Source organism: Puma concolor, chromosome A3 (assembly GCF_028749965.1).
Source record: "Puma concolor isolate L17-30 chromosome A3, mPumCon1.1.hap2, whole genome shotgun sequence".
In the NCBI taxonomy this organism is placed as follows: Eukaryota; Metazoa; Chordata; class Mammalia; order Carnivora; family Felidae; genus Puma; species Puma concolor.
The window spans coordinates 21,615,535-21,633,655 of record NC_141669.1 but is presented as its reverse complement, the minus strand read 5'-3'; the positions used below and the strand labels follow the sequence as shown (position 1 = coordinate 21,633,655).

General features: G+C 55.7%; 1 protein-coding gene across 1 annotated transcript; it reads right to left on the bottom strand.

Moving 5' to 3' along the window:
• Positions 1 to 2,070: 2,070 nt before the first annotated feature.
• On the bottom strand, positions 2,071 to 16,868 carry SLC35F6 (solute carrier family 35 member F6). The gene is made up of 6 exons (XM_025927398.2): positions 16,655 to 16,868; positions 8,037 to 8,109; positions 7,108 to 7,279; positions 6,651 to 6,863; positions 5,729 to 5,839; positions 2,071 to 4,165 (listed from the first exon to the last, which is right to left on the bottom strand). The coding sequence occupies exons 1-6, from the start codon at positions 16,729 to 16,731 to the stop codon at positions 3,696 to 3,698; spliced, it is 1,116 nt and encodes a 371-aa protein (XP_025783183.1). The 5' UTR covers positions 16,732 to 16,868; the 3' UTR covers positions 2,071 to 3,695.
• Positions 16,869 to 18,121: the final 1,253 nt, after the last annotated feature.

Sequence of the window (18,121 nt, the reverse complement as noted above, 5' to 3'; positions counted from 1 at the left end):
TCATCCTCTCCACCGTTTCTCTAGTTCAGACTCTAATTATAATCAAATGTTGTTTTACTTGTCTCTACCTTTAGTGATCTTTCCAAACAGCAATTTGGATCATGTCACTGCCTTGCCTAAACTCCCCATGGTACTCTACAGTCTACAGATTGAGTCCTGATCCCTCAGCAAAGTCTAAAATGTACAGCACCATCTGGGCGCCTGCCCACCTCTCTGACCTTGACTCTGGCCACTTTTAGTGTTGCGTGCTTATTGCCAGGCATACTGGTCTCCTTACCTACAGTTCTTGAATACATCACTTGCATGTTTCTATGCTTTTTACAAGCTTCTCCTTTCTCCAGGAATACCCGCTCCCTCCAACCCCACCGGCCTGGGAGACTCCCTGCTCATTCTGTAACACCATTCTGATACAGAGTGGTACTGCCTCCTCTGTATCTCAAAGGCCTCTTATGCACGTCATGCTGTGCTGGAATTCTTTCCTTACACATTCATCTTCTGTTTTCTTTCATGGGCCCACAGTCCTTGGAGCACATCAGTTCTCAACACAGTTCAGTAAATTCTGGGATAGTAATCCTTTTACTAAAGACTCTTGAAGGGTGATTTATGAACTTTTATAGCTAGGGGAAACTCCTTGCTGACTTTTACGTTTTGAAAGGATGTAGTTAACATAAGGTCAGAAGGGTTCTGAACCAAGGCAACTATGAAACGAGGTCAATCTGTAAAGCAGGTCAGGCAGGTGTACATATCTGGCAATGCTGAGAACCTCTCCTTTTTATAGGTAGCTAAGGTCTTGAGAGGGTGTCCAAGGTCACCCAGCCAAGGTAGAGGTGGGGCTGAGACACAGCTCTCTGACTTTGGATTCTGCTTCTTTCCTCTATGTGAGGTGGCACTTCGCTCCACTCCTCCTCCTGTCCTCAGCAGGGGTCAGAGCTTCTGACCTCTTTGAATGCTGTTTGCTTGTTAAAGTAGCAGAGACCTTTGGACAAAGTGAAGACAAAACAGAACCACTTGGCTTGGTCCTGAATCTCTGCCTTGTGGGCAGCTTCCTGGAGGAGAGGAGCCTGAGAGCTACTCCAGGTCCCGGATGGCAGTCCTGCAGGAAGCCCCTGCCCCCCCAGCTCTCCCAGGACCACCCTGCGAGGGGGATGGACTGAGCAGTCCACCACAATGCAGACGCTTAAATTAAACGTCAGTTTGAACCGATGTTTACAGAAGTCTGTTATCAGTCAATTCTGATTTGGGGGTTCAGAGCCTTCACACCAAACTTCCGCCATTCAGGACCCCCTTACTCCACTGAAAATATTCCCCACAACCCTCCAGCTTCAGTGAGAGTGGTGGTCCTTACCCTCCCACCCACATGACCAGCAAAGCCTCGGGAACTCCCCCTCCAAAGCATCCTTGACAACAGGAGAGAGTGAACCTACTGTCACCGTAAAATGTTCTTGAGGCATCTTGCTGTCTTAAAATAGATGGAGATTTTACACTGGCCTCCATGATGGTGAATTTTAATAAAACCTTTCTTCCCCTCTGAGCAAGACCGATGCTCTGTGCTGGGCCTCTGCTGGGACTTCCGTGCCCCTGGCGGACCACCCTGGTGGGCAGCGCAGCCTTACAGGACGCTCCGCTGTGTGTTGACACTTTCAGGCACCTTCAATTTATTATCTTATGTAATTTTCATGCTCATTCTGCAAGATGGAGGCTGGTTTTCCTATTTGGGAGATGTGAAGACCCAAGCTCCAGAGGTAAAGTGATTCACCCCGGTCAGTGGCAGGCCTGATGTTTAACCCTTGCGCTCCTTCCCTCTCATTAAAAAAAATAATAATAAGGGGCGCCTGGGTGGCGCAGTCGGTTAAGTGTCCGACTTCAGCCAGGTCACGATCTCGCGGTCCGTGAGTTCGAGCCCCGCGTCACGCTCTGGGCTGATGGCTCAGAGCCTGGAGCCTGTTTCCGATTCTGTGTCTCCCTCTCTCTCTGCCCCTGCCCCGTTCATGCTCTGTCTCTCTCTGTCCCAAAAATAAATAAACGTTGAAAAAAAAAATTAAAAAAAAAATAATAAGATAAAAAAAGAGCTTACACTGCTCATTTCCCTTTTGTTTTTAAAAATAAAGCCTAAAACATTCTAAGGCCCCAGCTTTTTGGACAGGGCAGCTGGAGTCCCAGCACACTCACTCTCTGATTACACACTGTTCCCTGCAGAAGCTCGGGGGCCCCTGGGACTTGGAGCTGCTGATAGGCAGAGTCCCTCCTCACCCAAGAAACCGTAATAACCTGCCGATTCCCACACTGCCTGAAGGCTTTGCTTGTCAAGTATCTCTTCCCCCAGCATCTATTTTAAGGAAGGCATTTGGTGTTTTCTTTTATGATGGAGCTGCCCAGAAAAATGGTCTGAGGCTCCAGAAACTGCCACGGAGCGAGGAACTCAGCAATGAAGGGCTGCTCAGCTCCCTGGGGTCCCCAGTGCCAGTCCCCTCCCTTTGTGGTGGGGTTACAGGGAGGACAACAGCACATGAAGCTTCTAACCCAGCCATGGGAAAACTGCCCAGAGAAACCAGTGAGGTGGGTGGGGCTGTAGGTTTGGAATCAGGCAAACCTAGCTTGGAAAGCTGGCTCCGTGAGGAAGTCACTTAACCCTCTCTGGGCCAGCGGTTTCCTCATCTGCATCCACCTGTCAGGCTGTTATGCAAAAGTTAAGCCTTTAACACATGCCGAGGATACCAGAGTTACTTTAAATGGTGGAGTCCCGGTAAATTCATCGCCCTGGAGGGTAATCGGTGGAGTCAGGTTGCTGAGGGTGGGGCTGAGGTCCATGTGCTCCGGATCCCAGCCTGCTGCCAGATCGGATCACGTGGCTGCATGGCTAGAGTCCACAGCCAGAGAGCCCTTTGCCAAACAACTCACATCTCTGGGCCTCAGTTTTCTCATCTTTAAAAGGGAAGGTGAAGAGATCATAAAAGCTGCTATTAAGGGCTGCCTGGAACTCCCCTCATGATCTCTGCCAGGCAGGGAGGCCTTGAGTGTGTGAGCAAGGACAGCAGGACTGGCATGGGGAGGAGGCGCCATGGGCAGAGGGACAATTCCCAAGAAGGGGCGGCTATTACTCCTTTCCCACAGAACGGGCCCAGCTGAGTCTGGAAAGCACCGAAGCCACAGCGTCTACACCCGCTGCTTTCTACAGGAGGACGCCGAGGCCCAGAGCAACTAGGTGATGGGCTGAGGGAACTTTCGCTGAGTTTATGGGACAGCCCAGCTAAAACTTCGGTCTCCAGACAGGGTTAGGGAATACCCTACACGTTTTAGAAAATATGGTGCTTAGTTCTGGTTTGAATTTGCTCACTGACCTCTCTTCTTTGGAGAACCACGTTTAGCTTATGGTTCAGGAGGAAATCTTAGGGTTGTTAGCTCCTGCGATCCCACTTCATGATTTAGTGCTAGGGCTGCAGGGGGGGTGGTGGTCCTGGGGGGAGCCTGCCAGGAGTGGGTCACTGCACCCAGGCCTGTGGGGGATGCAGGGGGTGGTGACAGAGGAGGACCTGGGTGTCTGGTGGTCTTCTGTGGCAGCAGCTGCCCCGGGGGTCTGTGGGGAGGGGCAGGGTGAGGCCTTAGGGAAGGGGCGCTGGAGGCTCCCCAGCCCGTGTGGCCTCAGCCTCAGGGTGGACAAGGCGCATCCAGGTAGCAGCAGAGAACCCACAAGAGGCTCAGCTGGCATCGTTGATGGGAGTCCGAGAGCCGCCGAGCAGTCTCTCGTGCTCACCCTCCTCTGCGGGGGGCCGGCCCCTGGACAGGCGGGCCAGCAGCGGCCGGTGCAGCCCGTTGTAGAGGGCGGTGCCCATCAAGAGGATGAGGAAGCCCAGGATCTGCAGCGGGTGGAAGGCCTCCCAGCCCAGCGCCAGGCTCAGGGCCCAGATGACGATGGTGCGCAGGCTGTCCAGCACCATGCGGGTGGTGGCGCTCAGTTCTTTGGTGACGCTGATGCCCGCGAAGTTGAAGAAGGCGATGCTGCTGATGTTGCCCAGCAGCGCCAGGGCGATGAGCGGTTGTCGGCCCACCTGGCAGAAGGCGTCCAGCGTGTCCTCCAGCGTCCCTCGTGGGTTTCCGCTGAAGGAGCCGGCGGGGATGTAGTACATGGGCACCAGCAGCAGGGAGAGGATCACGAAGCCGAAGAGGCCTGTGGGAGTGGAAGAAGTATGCGGCACTCTCTGCCCACCCCGAGATCCCCAGCTTAGCCCGCCCAGCAGGGGCTCCCCTGGTGTCCCTCCCGCCACCCCTCCCAGCTCCTCCCTCACACCTGCGCCTCCCTGCAGGGCCTGGGGCTGCCTGCTCATCTGGAATTCACAGTGGCCTGCTGAGGGGGCTCTAGCTGCCCTCTTCCGCTTTAATCGTGTTTTCTGTCTAGACCCAGAGTAAGACACGCGCTATATCGTTACCAGTATATGTGTGCACAGGCACGGATACGCTTGTATGCGCACTTTCACAAACCAACAGCCACCCTCGCAATGTTCTCTGGCTCTTTTAAATTCTATGGTATTCATTTAAAAAAGAATGGCCGCTGCCGCCACTGCACTGCTCTCCCAAGTGTGGAAAAACACCGTTCTCTAATTCAGTGCCATTGGTCTGTGACCAGGAGCTGGATCTGAATGTAAATCAATGCGCTGCTCCATTCAGAGTCTTGCAAGGGAGAAAAAAAAATGAGTGGATCCAAACAAACTTCTTGATGATGTGGCTGACTAACTAGTCGATGATCCAGCTGATTAACACTGTGCCAGAAGCCCTCGGCGCCCTGTGGGCCAGGCGCACACAGCTCCCTGACTGGCCCGCAGGCCACACTTGGCTAGGACTGCTCTAATCTGCCCTGCTGGTTTCATACCTTTAAAGCTTATCCGTTTTGGGAGTTACTTTCCTGCTCAAACACCCTTCGTGCTTCCAGGCGGCCTAGATGGCTTAGTTAGTGAAGCGTCCGACTCTTGATCTCAGCTCAGAACATCTCATGGTTCGTGAGATGGAGCCCCGCATCGGGCTCTGTGCTGGAAGCACGGAGCCTCCTTGGGATTCTCTCTCTCCCTCTCTCTCTTCCCCTCCCCCACTGGCATGTGCATATGCACACTATGTCTAATAAATAAATAAAACATGAAAAAATAAAAACCTTTGGTGGTTCCTCCCTGCCCATCACGGAAAGTCTAATCAACTTCCCGGATGTTCGAGGTTCTCCGGGATAAGACCCTGACCCATTCACTTCCTGATCACTGTCCCAACATCAAACCCATATCTCACCCAACTACTCCTCACCGGTTTCCACATTCATGGCCAGCTCCCCGCGTCTTCACTTTGTCTGGAGTTCCCTCCTTCCCACTCCTGTTGCAGCTCAAATGCCACCTTCCCTGTCCTAAAGACACTCAGATGTGCTTGGCAAGTGACACATCATTTGAGCACAAGTGGCCTGAGCCCAAATGCGCTGTCTGGTCCTTTCTTGCTGGCCAACTCCTCTACAGTGGGGCATGTATCCCCTTCATCCTCCACCTCGGCCCCCCTAGCTCCTGGCTCTGTGCATGGCAGGCGTCAGAGTATCTGTCAACACACACGTGGTGAAGGGAGGGAGGAATGGGGGGGGTCACCCCCTCCCCGTGGACCCTGGCACCTTGCCCCGTGCTCCTGCTTGTGTGTCCCCTCCACGTGCTGCCCTCCGGGGTGTCCCGGCAGCAGCGCCCTGCTCCCAGCCCCCGTGCTCACATACCCTCAGTGCCAACTGCCCGCAGTGGGTGCACATTGTGCCTGTAGACGAACTTCTCCTCTAGCACCATCTGGATGGAGACGATGATCTGGGCCATGATGATCAACAGGTCCCCTGTGGGGGAAGTGAGCCAGGGTGAGACTGGGCTGCACGGGGTCGGGGGGCAGGGATGGAGGATGGCTGTGGAGCCAGAGGCAGGGTGGCAGGCCCAGTGCAGGGTTAGACGGCTCCCACAGGGACACAACCACCCCCACAGCCCCTGCCTTTTGCAGGGCACCATACAGTTTATGACGCAATCATGACAGTCCTATGCCTGGTTTCCTAGTCCCTGAGGGGTGGGGTAGCCCTGCAGGGCAGGCACTGTCACCACTCTGGGCCGAGGCTCCAGAAGGCCCAGAGGCCTGCCTGGGACTGCGAGTGGCACAACAGGGTGATAAGCAGGTCTTTTGAGAAGCACAAGCCTTTGTGATAGACATTTCTGGTTTAGTCCGTCCTCGGAGGACCAGAGGGGTCCCATCATCATAGAAGAGGCTGCAAGGCCTCCTTTCCGGGATGTGGGGATTACTATGATGATGACCTTCAGCACTCACGCCGGGCTGGGTACTTAGTAAACGCTCAAGAGACATCCATTCCCTTCCTCTCGCAGACCCAGTAGTTTGTGTGTTTATCATGGCACAGACCCTCTCCCTCCTGACCTCCCCTCCTTAGCCCACCCGTCTCTCATGCTGCTTGTGCCTCTGTGCACTCTATCCGCCACCTCGAGAGCAGGTGCGTGCCCAAGTCGGCCTGTAGGTCCCCCATGTGCCCTCACCAAGGGCCTGGCATACAGAAGAGCTTGCAAAAGTCTGTTGACGGACTCTGTGCTTGGCTCCCAGGGAGGACAGGACAGGATGGGCAGCCCCTGGGTCCCTGGCCCTTGTCGTACCTGTGATCACTTCGCTGAGCTTATGCTGATCATCATGCTTGCTCAGAAGGTCAGCCAGGCCGACGACCACCAGCCCCGCGATGGTGGCAAGGATGCCCAGCCACTGGCTCAGCGCCAGCCTCCGCCCCAGGAAGGCCACCGAGAACAGGCCTGTGAATATAATCACTGCTCCCCGCAGCATCTGGAAGCTGGACGCACTGGTCATGTTCAAGGCTAGAAGAGGAGAGACACACAATGTTAGCTCCCAAGGGCCGAGGCTATCTTTTCACTGAGGTGTCCTCAGGGCTGAAGACACACCTTGCACATAGTATGTACTCAGTAAATCTTGTGTGCGTGCGTGTGTGTGTGTGTGTGTGTGTAAGTGTGGGAGTGGGGCAGAAGTGAGATGAACTGGGGTGGGGGTGGCTGTTTCACCAGTGGCCCCTCGGGCCCTTCTCAGCCTGGCCCAGCTACTCACCCACATACATGATGCTGGTACCCGTCATGTCGCAGAGGGCTGGGGGCAGGAAAAGAAGGGGATTGAAGGGCTGCTGGGGATCCATGCTGCCCTCTGGGTGCCTCGCAGCTCTGCACCGGAGCAAGTAGAAGGCAGCCAGGCAGGAGAACTCTCCCAGGAACATGCCCACTGCCTGCAGGGGACAGAACCCTAGAAGTTTAGAGCTGGAAGGAGAATCACCTTTGACAAAATTTTAACACAGCCTTTCTTCAAACAAAAGCTTATCTATAACTTGATGCGTCCAACAGACAAAAGCAGAGCTACTGTGTGTGAAAGGCCAGACACTACCTCCTAGGTCTAAGCCCTCAGCTCTAGAAACATCCTGATGGGAACCTTAAGGCTGTGTACAGCTGGTCTGAAAACCATCAGGGTAGGCCAACCTCTGGTCAAGCTCCAGATTGAGAAACAGAGGCTCAGAGAGGGTTAAGAACTTACTTAAGGTCACAGAGCAAGTCTGCTGGCAGAGCTGGGGCTGAAATACTAGCCTCCCGCTTCCCAGCCTAGCAATAAGGTGCTTTCCATTTATGGTGTCTGCTCTATCCCAGAGGAGTCCGGGCTGCCCATGGGTGCAGAGCGGGCTTTGCTCCTGGGGTTGATGTTTTCCAAATGTGTCCTGACTTGGACGTGGGAGGGCTGGCCTTACGGCGTCCGGGGCAGGACTGCTCACCAGGACTTACGCAGGCCTTCCAGAGAGGGCTGTGCCCTCTGCCTTCTTCCACCGGCACTCACACCCTGGCGTCTGTTCTGGGGAGGGAGGGAGGGAAGGAGATGGTTCTCCCGGGAGCAGGGGAAGGCGCCACCCTGGGTCAGGAAGCAGCAGGGCCTGGTGGGCACACGTGACCTGAGGCCTGGGTGGTCAGAGGTGGGGAGGCAGGGACGGGGCTAGATACCTGAAGGAAGGGATGCTGGAAGCTGTGTTCCTTGCTCCCTCCGCAGCCCGGGGCCACAAAGTTGTCTGCCCACCTGCAGCGGAGAGAGAGAGAAGGTCAAATCCTCGGGCGCGTGCGGGCTCTGCAAGCCTGGCTCTGGGGCCTGTGGACAAGCTGGCTCCTCTCAGAGCCAAGAGGCCAGACTTAGGGGACTTGGCCCAGCATGAGACTCCTGCTCGAAGGGGCCGGATTCCACAGCACAAAGTCTTCATCTGGGACCGTGGACAGGAAGCGGGGGCCTAGAAACTTTTAGCCAAAACACAGCATTTCCTCAAACTGGGAACGTAGCCCCGCAGTACCTGTGACTTTGTCACACGCACAAGTCACAGTTACTCTCACCAGCCCATCGGAGTCCTTGCGGATACTGTGAAGTGCCAATTACATCCATCGCTACTACAAAATTACGGCAATTAGACCTACTGCTTATCATTTTGTGTTAAGAAGCATATACACACATATTACTCTATCACAAATAGGATTTTTCAATGTTCTGATAACTTTACTTCAACATAAGTGGCTTTTTCTGTAATCCTATCCTTTATCTGCATATTTTAAAACAACATTCCAGGCTTTACCAGACTGTCAAAGGGGCCCATGGCACGAAAAATACCAGGCGCCTGTGGTCTACGAGGGCATCTGGGCCCTGGGAAATGACTGTCTGGCAGAGAGCAGCCGGTCACCTTCATATCACCTGAAGGGTCTGGAGGGTCTTTCTAGCACTGACTGTAAAGCAGGTGGCAAGTGTGTGGCTCTAGCAGAGGGCACGCCCAGCCGGCACCCTGGCAGATGGCATAACCGAGTGTGGCGTGCTTCCCCAGCAACCCCAGACACAAGCCCAGGACCCCTCACGGCCCTGTGCCCTGGCAGCTACCGCCAATCATTCTGCACCGTCTGCCGTCCGTGCACTACAGCTCCCGCCCCTGAACTTCGTTTTTGCTGGGCTTTGTCGTGTCCCTGAGGTCTAGTCTAACCTCTTCCATTTGAAAGTCCTTTAGATATTTGGAGACTTTTCCACCTTCTTTTGAATCTTCTCATCTCCTGCCTAAAGAGCCACAGCTCCTCCTAACATTTTAGTCCCCTGGCTGCTGACTTCTGGAAGCGTGCAGGTGGGCCCGGGCCCAGAGCTGGGTGATCTGGCTTGGACTGAGCCTGGCAGGAGGGCACCCCCACCCCCCTCATGTTGCATATCCTGCCGTTCGTCGACATGGCTTCAACCGCGTCTGTCATATCACAAGCTGACTCAAGCCAATGCAGACCCAGGGCAATGTCCTGCGGGCCATGGACCTGCTCCTTGTGTAGCACCCCACGCATAGGTGGCGGCTGTCTGTAAACTGCAAGACCCAGGACTTTCTTTTTCTTAAATGTCCTTCCTTGCAATGTCTGACAAGAGCAACCACACGGTAGTACCTAGCCCTACTCTGCTGGCTCATTTCTGCAACAAGGCCAAGGTCCCAAAAGGTAAGGGGAGGCTTTTGTTTCCTGTGCCCTCCACAGTGCTACAAGTATGGGCCACTGGTTAGGGCCTGGGTTTGACAAAGATCCTGGCTAACCCTGGCTTCTCTCTGCCCTGAGTTTGAGGAGGGGACCAGGGAGCTCTTTCCCACAGCCCGGGGCAAGGGCATAAGGCCCGGATGCTGGCAGCATGAAGGGCAGGTGGAGCTCCTGGGCAGCCATGAGGGCGAGACCACATCCATTCACTGATCTGACCACACCCCAGGGCCAGTGAACAAAACAGGACTGTGGCAAACTTATCTCGCAGTGAATGAGCGGGAGACCCCGGCACTCCAGAGATGCCAACAGGGGCAGGTAGGAGGGCCTGTGGCTCTTGGGAATGGTGAGGGTCAGAGGAGAGCTGAAGGGTGGGAGTTCTGACAGGACTGGTTGGAAATGTAGGGAGAAATCTGGGTCAGGGGACCAGGCTGTGAGCAGTCCCAGTACCAATGTGGCAAAGAAAGCCCCCACTACAGAAACCACCGGCTCTCTGAGGTCTCACTTCTGTCCGATTCGCGGCAAGTTCGGGCTCTTGGATCCCCGGGCAGGAAGGACTACTCTCACTCTGGGAGGACCTGGGGGTGAGGCACCCAAGTGTAACAGAGGAGATGCGAGGAGGAGTAAAGAGGTTAGGCTTCACCAAGGTGTATAGCCAACTGCCCCAGGTCAAGTCAGAGATGGAAATTCCTGGAGCTGGAGCCAGGGCTCTGCCAGGAGGAATGAGGGAGGTCCTGCCAAGTCCGTGAAGGTCAGCCAGAAGCTCAGGGTGAGGGCATGCGTGCAAGCCCCTTCCTCATCATGGTACTACACCCAGCATACATGGTAGGCTCACGAAGTGCCCCCACCCCCCGCCTCGATCTAGGGGTAGAGCCATCTCCCGGGACTCCCCCTGGGTGACTGCCTATGCAGCTTCTAGCAACGACAACTCACATGTCTCACTGTGTGTTCCAGAGTCACTATCACTTAAGAGAGTGGAAGCTCAGCATCCAGCAACTTCTCTACCTCTGGACCCCCAGCTCCTGGCACATTACTATACGGAAGCTCCAACATTTTGTGGTCGGATAAATGGGACTGCCAGACTCCACCTAGCAAATAGGCAGGTACTACAGTCCAGAGGCAACGTCCTCTGGGTCCTAATTGCCCACTTGGGTGAGGTGCCACCTGCTGGTGGGGCCGGCCAGGCTTGTCCCCAGGGGTGGGCAGCGAGCGCAGAGCCGGCTGTAAGGCAGATGCTGAGCTCCCCCTCCTGCCCCGAAGGCCTTCTTTGCTTTCCCCAAGGGGTGGGTCTGCCTCAACAAGTTGGGGCTGGCAGTGTTCCCAGCTTGGGAAATGGAGTCCTCTTGTATCTGAAGGCTCAGGGCAGGCTTGCAGCCCAAGGGATTGGGTGTCAGGACCAGCGGCCCTGCCCAGCCTCTCTGCAGGCAGGGAAGAGTTCAGACCTGCAGGCACTTAGGGCTGGAGTCAGGCTTCTCGTCCTGGTCCTGAGACAGGCTTCAGCTCACTGTGTCGGCACAGGTGGACCCCAGACAGCACAGAACAAGAGACCAAAACCAGCTCCAGTTCGTGGGGGGATGACAGCAACGGCCCCTAGGGTGGGGCTGTTGTTTGCAAAACGCTTCACTACATGTTTTTAGGAAGGTACAAGTCACTGAGCACTGACTTCGTGCCCGGCCTGTGCTGAGCACTTCACGTACTTCATTTTCCATGCGGGGACTTGCGGGCTTGGGGTGGAGGGGTGGAGGGAGCCGGGCTCAGACTCACACAGTTCACAAAGGGCCGGGTCTAGCGCCAAACCCAACTGCTCACATGCTTTCTGAAGAGGCGGCAGGATATGTGGAAAGCTCACGACTTTTGAGCCTCATAGGTAGGACAAGTGAATAGGTTTCTCATTTATAAAATAGGGATGATGATGCCAATACTGATGAACTGTCAAAAGCAATAAATAATAGGAGATATGTAAGAGGTGGCCCATGGCGGGCAGTCAATGAAAGTCCTTTTCTGCCCCTTCTCCCTCTTTCCCCTCTACTGAGCAGGAGTCTCACCCCTCGTGTTGGGTCAACATTGCCTGCTCTGCTCCAGCCCTAAAGCTGGAGCATTCTCTGTGACCCACCCTGCTGGCTGAAGCAGGGGCGGCTGGAGGGGCCACAGGGCCAACACGTGCCGATACAGGAGAAGAAACGCAACCATCATCTCAGGAAGCACCTTATTTGACAAAGAACCCGGGGACCAGAGAGGGCTGGCTTGAGGGACACGGGGCTCCTCGGGTGCAGAGGAAAGGCCAGCACCCAGGGGCCTCCTCCTCCAGTTCTGTGCTCCTTCCTCAGCACCTGAATTTCTCCCATCACCTTCTTATTCCAGATTCTTCCCACTCCCCTCGCTGAAGTGGAGAGAGGTCAGCTCTGCAGATGGGCCCTCTCTTCTCTCTAGATACTGTACCCTAAGGGAAAGCCATGGTCTCATGGGCAGGAGGCCTGTGGGACCCCGCAAGGGTCCGGCTCACGCTACATGAGTAGACGCCTTCTGTTGGCGGAGACTGGCTTCTTTTAGATGGGGTCTCGGCAGGCCGGTGGAGGGGGCGGTGTGGGCTCCCCGTGCTGGGGGTGAATCACTCTGGCATGGCCAAACTCAAAGCTCAGCATTCTGAGAAGCGTGCACAACCACGTGAGGGCAGGGGGTGGGGACAGACTGAGGATGTGGCTGATGGAGCTCCCTCGGACTGACCGGTTGTGCGTCCCATCCCCCTCACAATCTCTGCCACTTCCTCTGGCGCCCCCGGCTTGTCAAGCCTGGTGAGTCAGCTTCTTTCTCCTGCCTGGGATCTTTGGAAGGGCCACAGAGCTTCTCCACTCTCTGGGTGTCACAGCGGTTGGTAATAAACAGTCACGAGCCCTCTCATCTAAGTATTGCAAAATCTTCCTCAGTGGATCCCTTGTTTCTGGGTGGAAGGTGGGGAAATGACACCCATTTTACAGATGAACCTGAGGCTTGGGGAGGCCCCATGACTCACCTAATCCCATAGCTTCCAAGCCTTGCAACTCTTTCCACTCTACATACGGCCCTCCTGAGGCTGGCAAAGGAACCCTCTGAAGCAATTATCCAATGCCAGCTCGTGGGATTTAAGGGTAGGGACAGCCACCAAGGCAAAAGTTAGAGCTGGCACAGAAAGGCCATATACAAGTCCTTCCCTAATAGAGGCCCAGTGGTTCCAGGCCTCCTGCCACCTTCCTTCCTGGCAGGGTTCCTGCACCAGGGGCCTGACTTTGGAGGGGAAGTCACCCCCCCCCCCCCCGCCGCCACCCACCAGCCCCTCCCGGGCCGGGTGAGCTTCCCAGTCTGTGGCGGTTTAGGTGGCAATCTGAGCCTTACTTAGTGAGTGTCTACTTGCACTGGCTCTTTCCATGCAGCCCCCCAGCGGGATTCAGGAAAAGGGGGCTCTGAAAGGGACAGGACCCCACAGGCAGGCTCTGGTTCAGGCAGACAGCCCTAAGCAGTGCTGAGCGGGGCAAACGTTTGGTCTGCAGGAGACACATCAGCAGAAGGTCCCGGTGGGGGGGGGGGGGGGGGGGCGAGGGCAGCCAAGAAAGGAGAAGCAGCTACTTCACCGGGAGGGGCCCTCTGCCAAGGCCTGGGGACAGGGCCACGGGGCCAACCTGATGGGCGGCTTTCCCTCCTGTGGGTATGTGCCCCCTGCTCCGGCCCCAGCCAGGGCAGGCCTGTCTCCTGCAGCCTCCCCAAACCTGCCGAGTGGGCAGTGGCCCCCTCCAGGGGAGAGCTGCCCTGTGCTCCCAGGACAGCAGGTGGCATGTGCTCAGCCACTTCCGTCTCTACTATGTTTAGTCTCCCCTGGATGCCGGGGACAGAAACGTGCTCCTTTTAACAGGCCAAGGAACCGAAAGAGGCTACTGGAGATGCAATGTGGGAACCGAGAGCAGCCCCTGGCTCCGGGGGGGGGGGGGGGGGATAAGCAGGGTAACAGCAGGATCCCCTGGGCTGGGACGCAGGCCTGTTGCCCAGTCCCGGAGGTCGGGCACTCTGGTGGCAGGGAGGGGAGCTGCCACTTGTGGGATCACAACTCCCAAGGGTCACGCTTGGCTGCTCTTGCCTGCGGAGATATGAGAGGAGATCCCCAAGGAAGAGCGGCTTTGGGGTTCTGCAGCTGTGGAAGGACTGGGCTAAAATGCGGAGACCCAGGATGGGGCGCCTGGGTGGCTCAGTCGGTTAAGCAGCCGACTTCGGCTCAGGTCATGATCTCGCGGTCTGTGGGTTCAAGCCCCGCATCAGGCTCTGTGCTGACAGCTCAAAGCCTTAAGCGTTTCAGATTCTGTGTCTCCCTCTTTCTCTGACCCTCCCCTGTTCATGCTCTCTCTCTCTCTGTCTCAAAAATAAATAAAAAAAAATGTTAAAAAAAAAATGCGGAGACCCAGGTTCTGGTGCCCACTCTGACACCCGTCAGCTGGGCCACAAAAAGAAACTTCTCATGGGACCCTGACCACAGATCGTGGGGATGAGAATGGGTGATTTCTACGTTTCTAACAACTTGAAATGCCCTGAAAAATGAATAGAGAAGTCTCTAGCCTCATCCCATATTGACGATGAAGAGCCCGGATTCTTGAGCCAGATCACTTTGGTTCAATTATCAACTCTGCCATTTGACAGCTGACTTGAACTTGGGCAAGCAATTCCACCTTTCCATACCTCAGGATCCTCATCCGGGGACAACGAGCGTATCTCCTTCACAGGCTGGTTACAAGAATTCATTAAACTAACACGTGAAAGGTGGCCGCAGGACGACCGGGCACGGGATGCTCCCTGGATAACAGTTGCTTAGTTAGCACTGGCTGTGGTCACATTCTAGCCAGTCTGTCCCTGTCAGAAACTGCAGGTCAGAGTGTGAGTTCAAATTGCTAATTCCCATCAGGATGTACATAGCTGCTCTCTCACATTTTCTCTCTGAGGGTGTCCTTCTCACAGTCTGGCCTTAGAACAATGTTTGGGGCCCAATTCTGGGGGTCCATCTGAGGTAGGGAGGCTCCTGAGAGACCCCACATCAGGTGACAGGATCAAAGGCTGGGTCCTCACATGGGAGTCTCTTTCCTGTCTCTGAGGCAGCCTCCAAGGGCAAGGCCTCCTGGGGCCAAGGATTCCCCTGGCCTCCTACCTGACCAGGAAGGAGCTGAGTTAGCACAGTTTACCCCAGTAGTAACTGGCAGTCTCAACTCTCCTTGGGGACAGAAGCCCTGGCAGACCCACGGCCACTCTGGGAGCACTTGGCTAAGGCCTTAGCTAGTACGACAGATGGGCAGACAGACAACTTGGCTGCTGTGTTCAGATCCTGAGAATGGGAGCTCTCATGTCGAGTCACCTTTACAGTTAAGGGCTCAGCAAAAGCAGTGACCTTCAGGAGGCCACAGGGCCCAGGAGACCAGCTCAAGGCACAGACACAGCCGGCCATAACCCAACCAGAGACAGTGGGGTTCACCCAGAGCTTTACTTCCTTTGGAGAAGGGAGGACACCGTGGTTGCCAGGCTGTATATTCTAACCCCTTCACCTCTGATTCTAACCATCTCAAGCTTTCTTTTGGTTGCTCCAGCCTCCTTCCCTGAGTCCAGACAGTGCCTTACACCCTGTAGGTACCTTATACATGTCTGATCAACTGAACAGGATGCCTCTCTTCCAAACTCTCCTCTGGAACACGTCTCATATCACTGATGGAGTGTGCTAGGAACAAACACCTCAAAAATGGATAGGAGATGACTGCCCCCCTCCCCCAGCCCTCAGGGGGCCTGGAACACAGCCCAGAGGGTGACTGGCATGCCTCCCCCTTGCTGTGGAGACTGGCAGGGCCCAGCTGGAAGTGAGGTCTGGCTGGGAGAGGGCCACTGTCCACTGTTCTCCACGTGCACCTTGGAATCGGTTCAGAGAGAGGCCAGGATCTGGGTACTGGGGGCTCTGAGATGGTAAACAGAGGGGGCAGGAGAGCCCTGTCTTGAGGCGGGGGCGGAGCAAGAGACAAAGCACTGCCCAGACAAGGGGCTGCCTCCAGGGTCTCCTGTGCACTACAGGGAGGAGGCCGTGCTCAACCCCTCAGTCTCATGACAGCCCTGGGTCCTCAAGCCCTAACCTCCTCGGGACTATTACCTCTGTCCCACAAGCACCTCACCCTCATGCATCAGAGCTGAACTGCCCACCTGCCTTCCCTGTCTGGGTTAATGACACTTGTATTCTCGCAGGCAGAAACCCTGGACTGGTCATTGTCTCTCCATCCTGTGGGTCAGGGTTTATGGTTTCATTCTGTACCTGGTCTCTCCCACCTGTCCCTTCCTTTCCTACCTCCCTCATCTGTTATGTAGCAGGCTTGGAGTGGTATTCCCTGCACCAAAACTACTCTTCATCTTGACCATCAGGTTCATCATACCATTTGTAACCTGTCACTTTCTGCTCAAAAGCCCTTCTTTGATTGTGGGATTAAGATGCGGCCTGGGCATTTGGGGCTGGTTATAACACTCTTCGATGTAACCTTGCTCTTGCCTGCCTCGACGTCCAGCCACATGTAGATATCCCACCGAAATTTCAAGGCCCAGCTGTAACCTCTCCTCCGTGAGAAGCCCACGGGGCACCCCTTCTCTGTCGCCTCCACGCTCACGGATTACTCGGCCTGCATGGGTTCTACCGCAGCCCGTGTGCACAAGTGTGGGAGTGCCCCTTCACCCCACCTCTGCCTACAGCTCTTGGAGAGCCTGACTCCGACCCCACCGTTGGGCTCCAACCCTCCCGTTTAAAGACGAGGAAACTGAGGCACGGAGACGGAAGGTGACTCGCCGGGATCAAACACTCAGCGATCAAATGAGCCGGGGCTTGGGTCCTCCAGCTGGCGACCCGGCCTCTGTCCATATTTCCCCGGGCCTCGCGCCCCTTGGGGGCCCCCAAATCGCTTGAACCGACCGGAGAAACTAGGCGAGCCGGTGAAGCCGGGAAAGGAGAGCCGAGGAAGGGGAGGGCGAGGAAGGTGCGCGGGGTCGCTGGCGCCCTCGCGGGCCGCGGCAGGTCCGGCTGAGCCCCCTCCCCTTCCAGCCAGGCCCGGACTCACTTGGCCGAGAGCGTGTTGATGGAGCCGGTGACGAGCATGAGCCCGGCCAGGAACAGCTGGTATTTGGTCCAGGCCATGGCGGCGAATGCAGGGAGCGAGAAACTGCAGGGACCCCCGGGACCTCCGCGCTCGCTCCAGGTAGCAGCTCCCGACCCCGTCACCAGGGGGTCTCGGGAGCGAGCGCTTCCGGGCCGGGCGTCACGTGACCAGTCCAGGTCCCGCCCCGCGCCGTGGCCCCGCCCCGCCAAGGAGGGCGCCGGGCAGCCGTGCGGAGGCGGTGCGGAGCCGCCCGGGGCGCGCCGGTCCCCACAGCGTGACGGTGGCAAGTTACGGACCCAGGTCTCCCCATTTGTAAAAGCGGTGAGAATGCATTGTTGATGTCGGAGCGTTTTGTAAACCGTTTAAAGAGATTGAGCTGAGCGCTGTCAGAGACGAACCACAAAGTGGAAACGGCCTCTCGTCTGAACAGGGAAGCGCCCGGGAGGCCTGGAACGTGTCCCTAAGATGTGTTGTTCACATCTTCCAGAAAAGTGGCGTAGTCCACTTTTGGTTCCCGGGAGACCATGTTATAGCTGAGGAAACCAAATCAAAGCAAGTCAAGTGATTTGCGTCATTACGATCATGCTAGTGAGTGATGGAGTGCGGGGTTTGCACGGGGGTTCTTCAGTCTCCTTCAGATCCCTACCTCTGACACAGCCCCTCCACCAGGGCTTCCTACGTGCATTCCCAGGATGCTGCTCTGAGGCATCCGCGGCAGAAAGACCTAGGTTTGGTTGCTGAGGATTTCCGGCTTTTAAGATCCTAGTCCTAGTTCTCAGCGCCCCCCCACCCCCCATGTCCTCTGTTCTCTTCTCCAGGCCTCTGGTCTGCACCTCATGCCTGCCACATCACATGCTGGAGTGCAAAGCCTTGGGGAAACTGCTTAAGACCCAGGGGACACATTTTCCCCATTACTGCAGATCTTGTTACTGTTTGCCAGCTCCTCCTTCTTGCCCTAACACTGCATTGAACTTGTGAAAATGGCCAGGGTTGAATCAGAAGAACTCTGAAGGGACTGCACCAGACCTCTTTATTGCAGGAAGACCTGAAAGAGAAGGTGCATGAGTGGGATCCTGGACAAAATGTAGGAGGTTACTAGGGGAAGGGCTTTCCTGGAGGAGGGAATGCCAGTGGGATGGCACGGAGGCACGAGTGGACATGGAGTGTGTCTGGGTCCCACAGACCTGCCAGGAACTTTTCTGCTTCCTTCACTGGAGCCTGCTCTCTTCTGTCAGCGGGAGACGTGCAGATACAGAGGAGGGTTCTTCCCAGCTTCTTGTCCTCAGTAATGCAACTAGTTTCATGTGACTTATATATTTTATTTATTTGTTTGCATGATTATTTTCGTTTTTTAAAAATGTTTATTAATTTTTGAGTGAGAGAGCACGAGCAGGGGAGGGACAGAGAGAGAGGCGGGGACAGAAGATC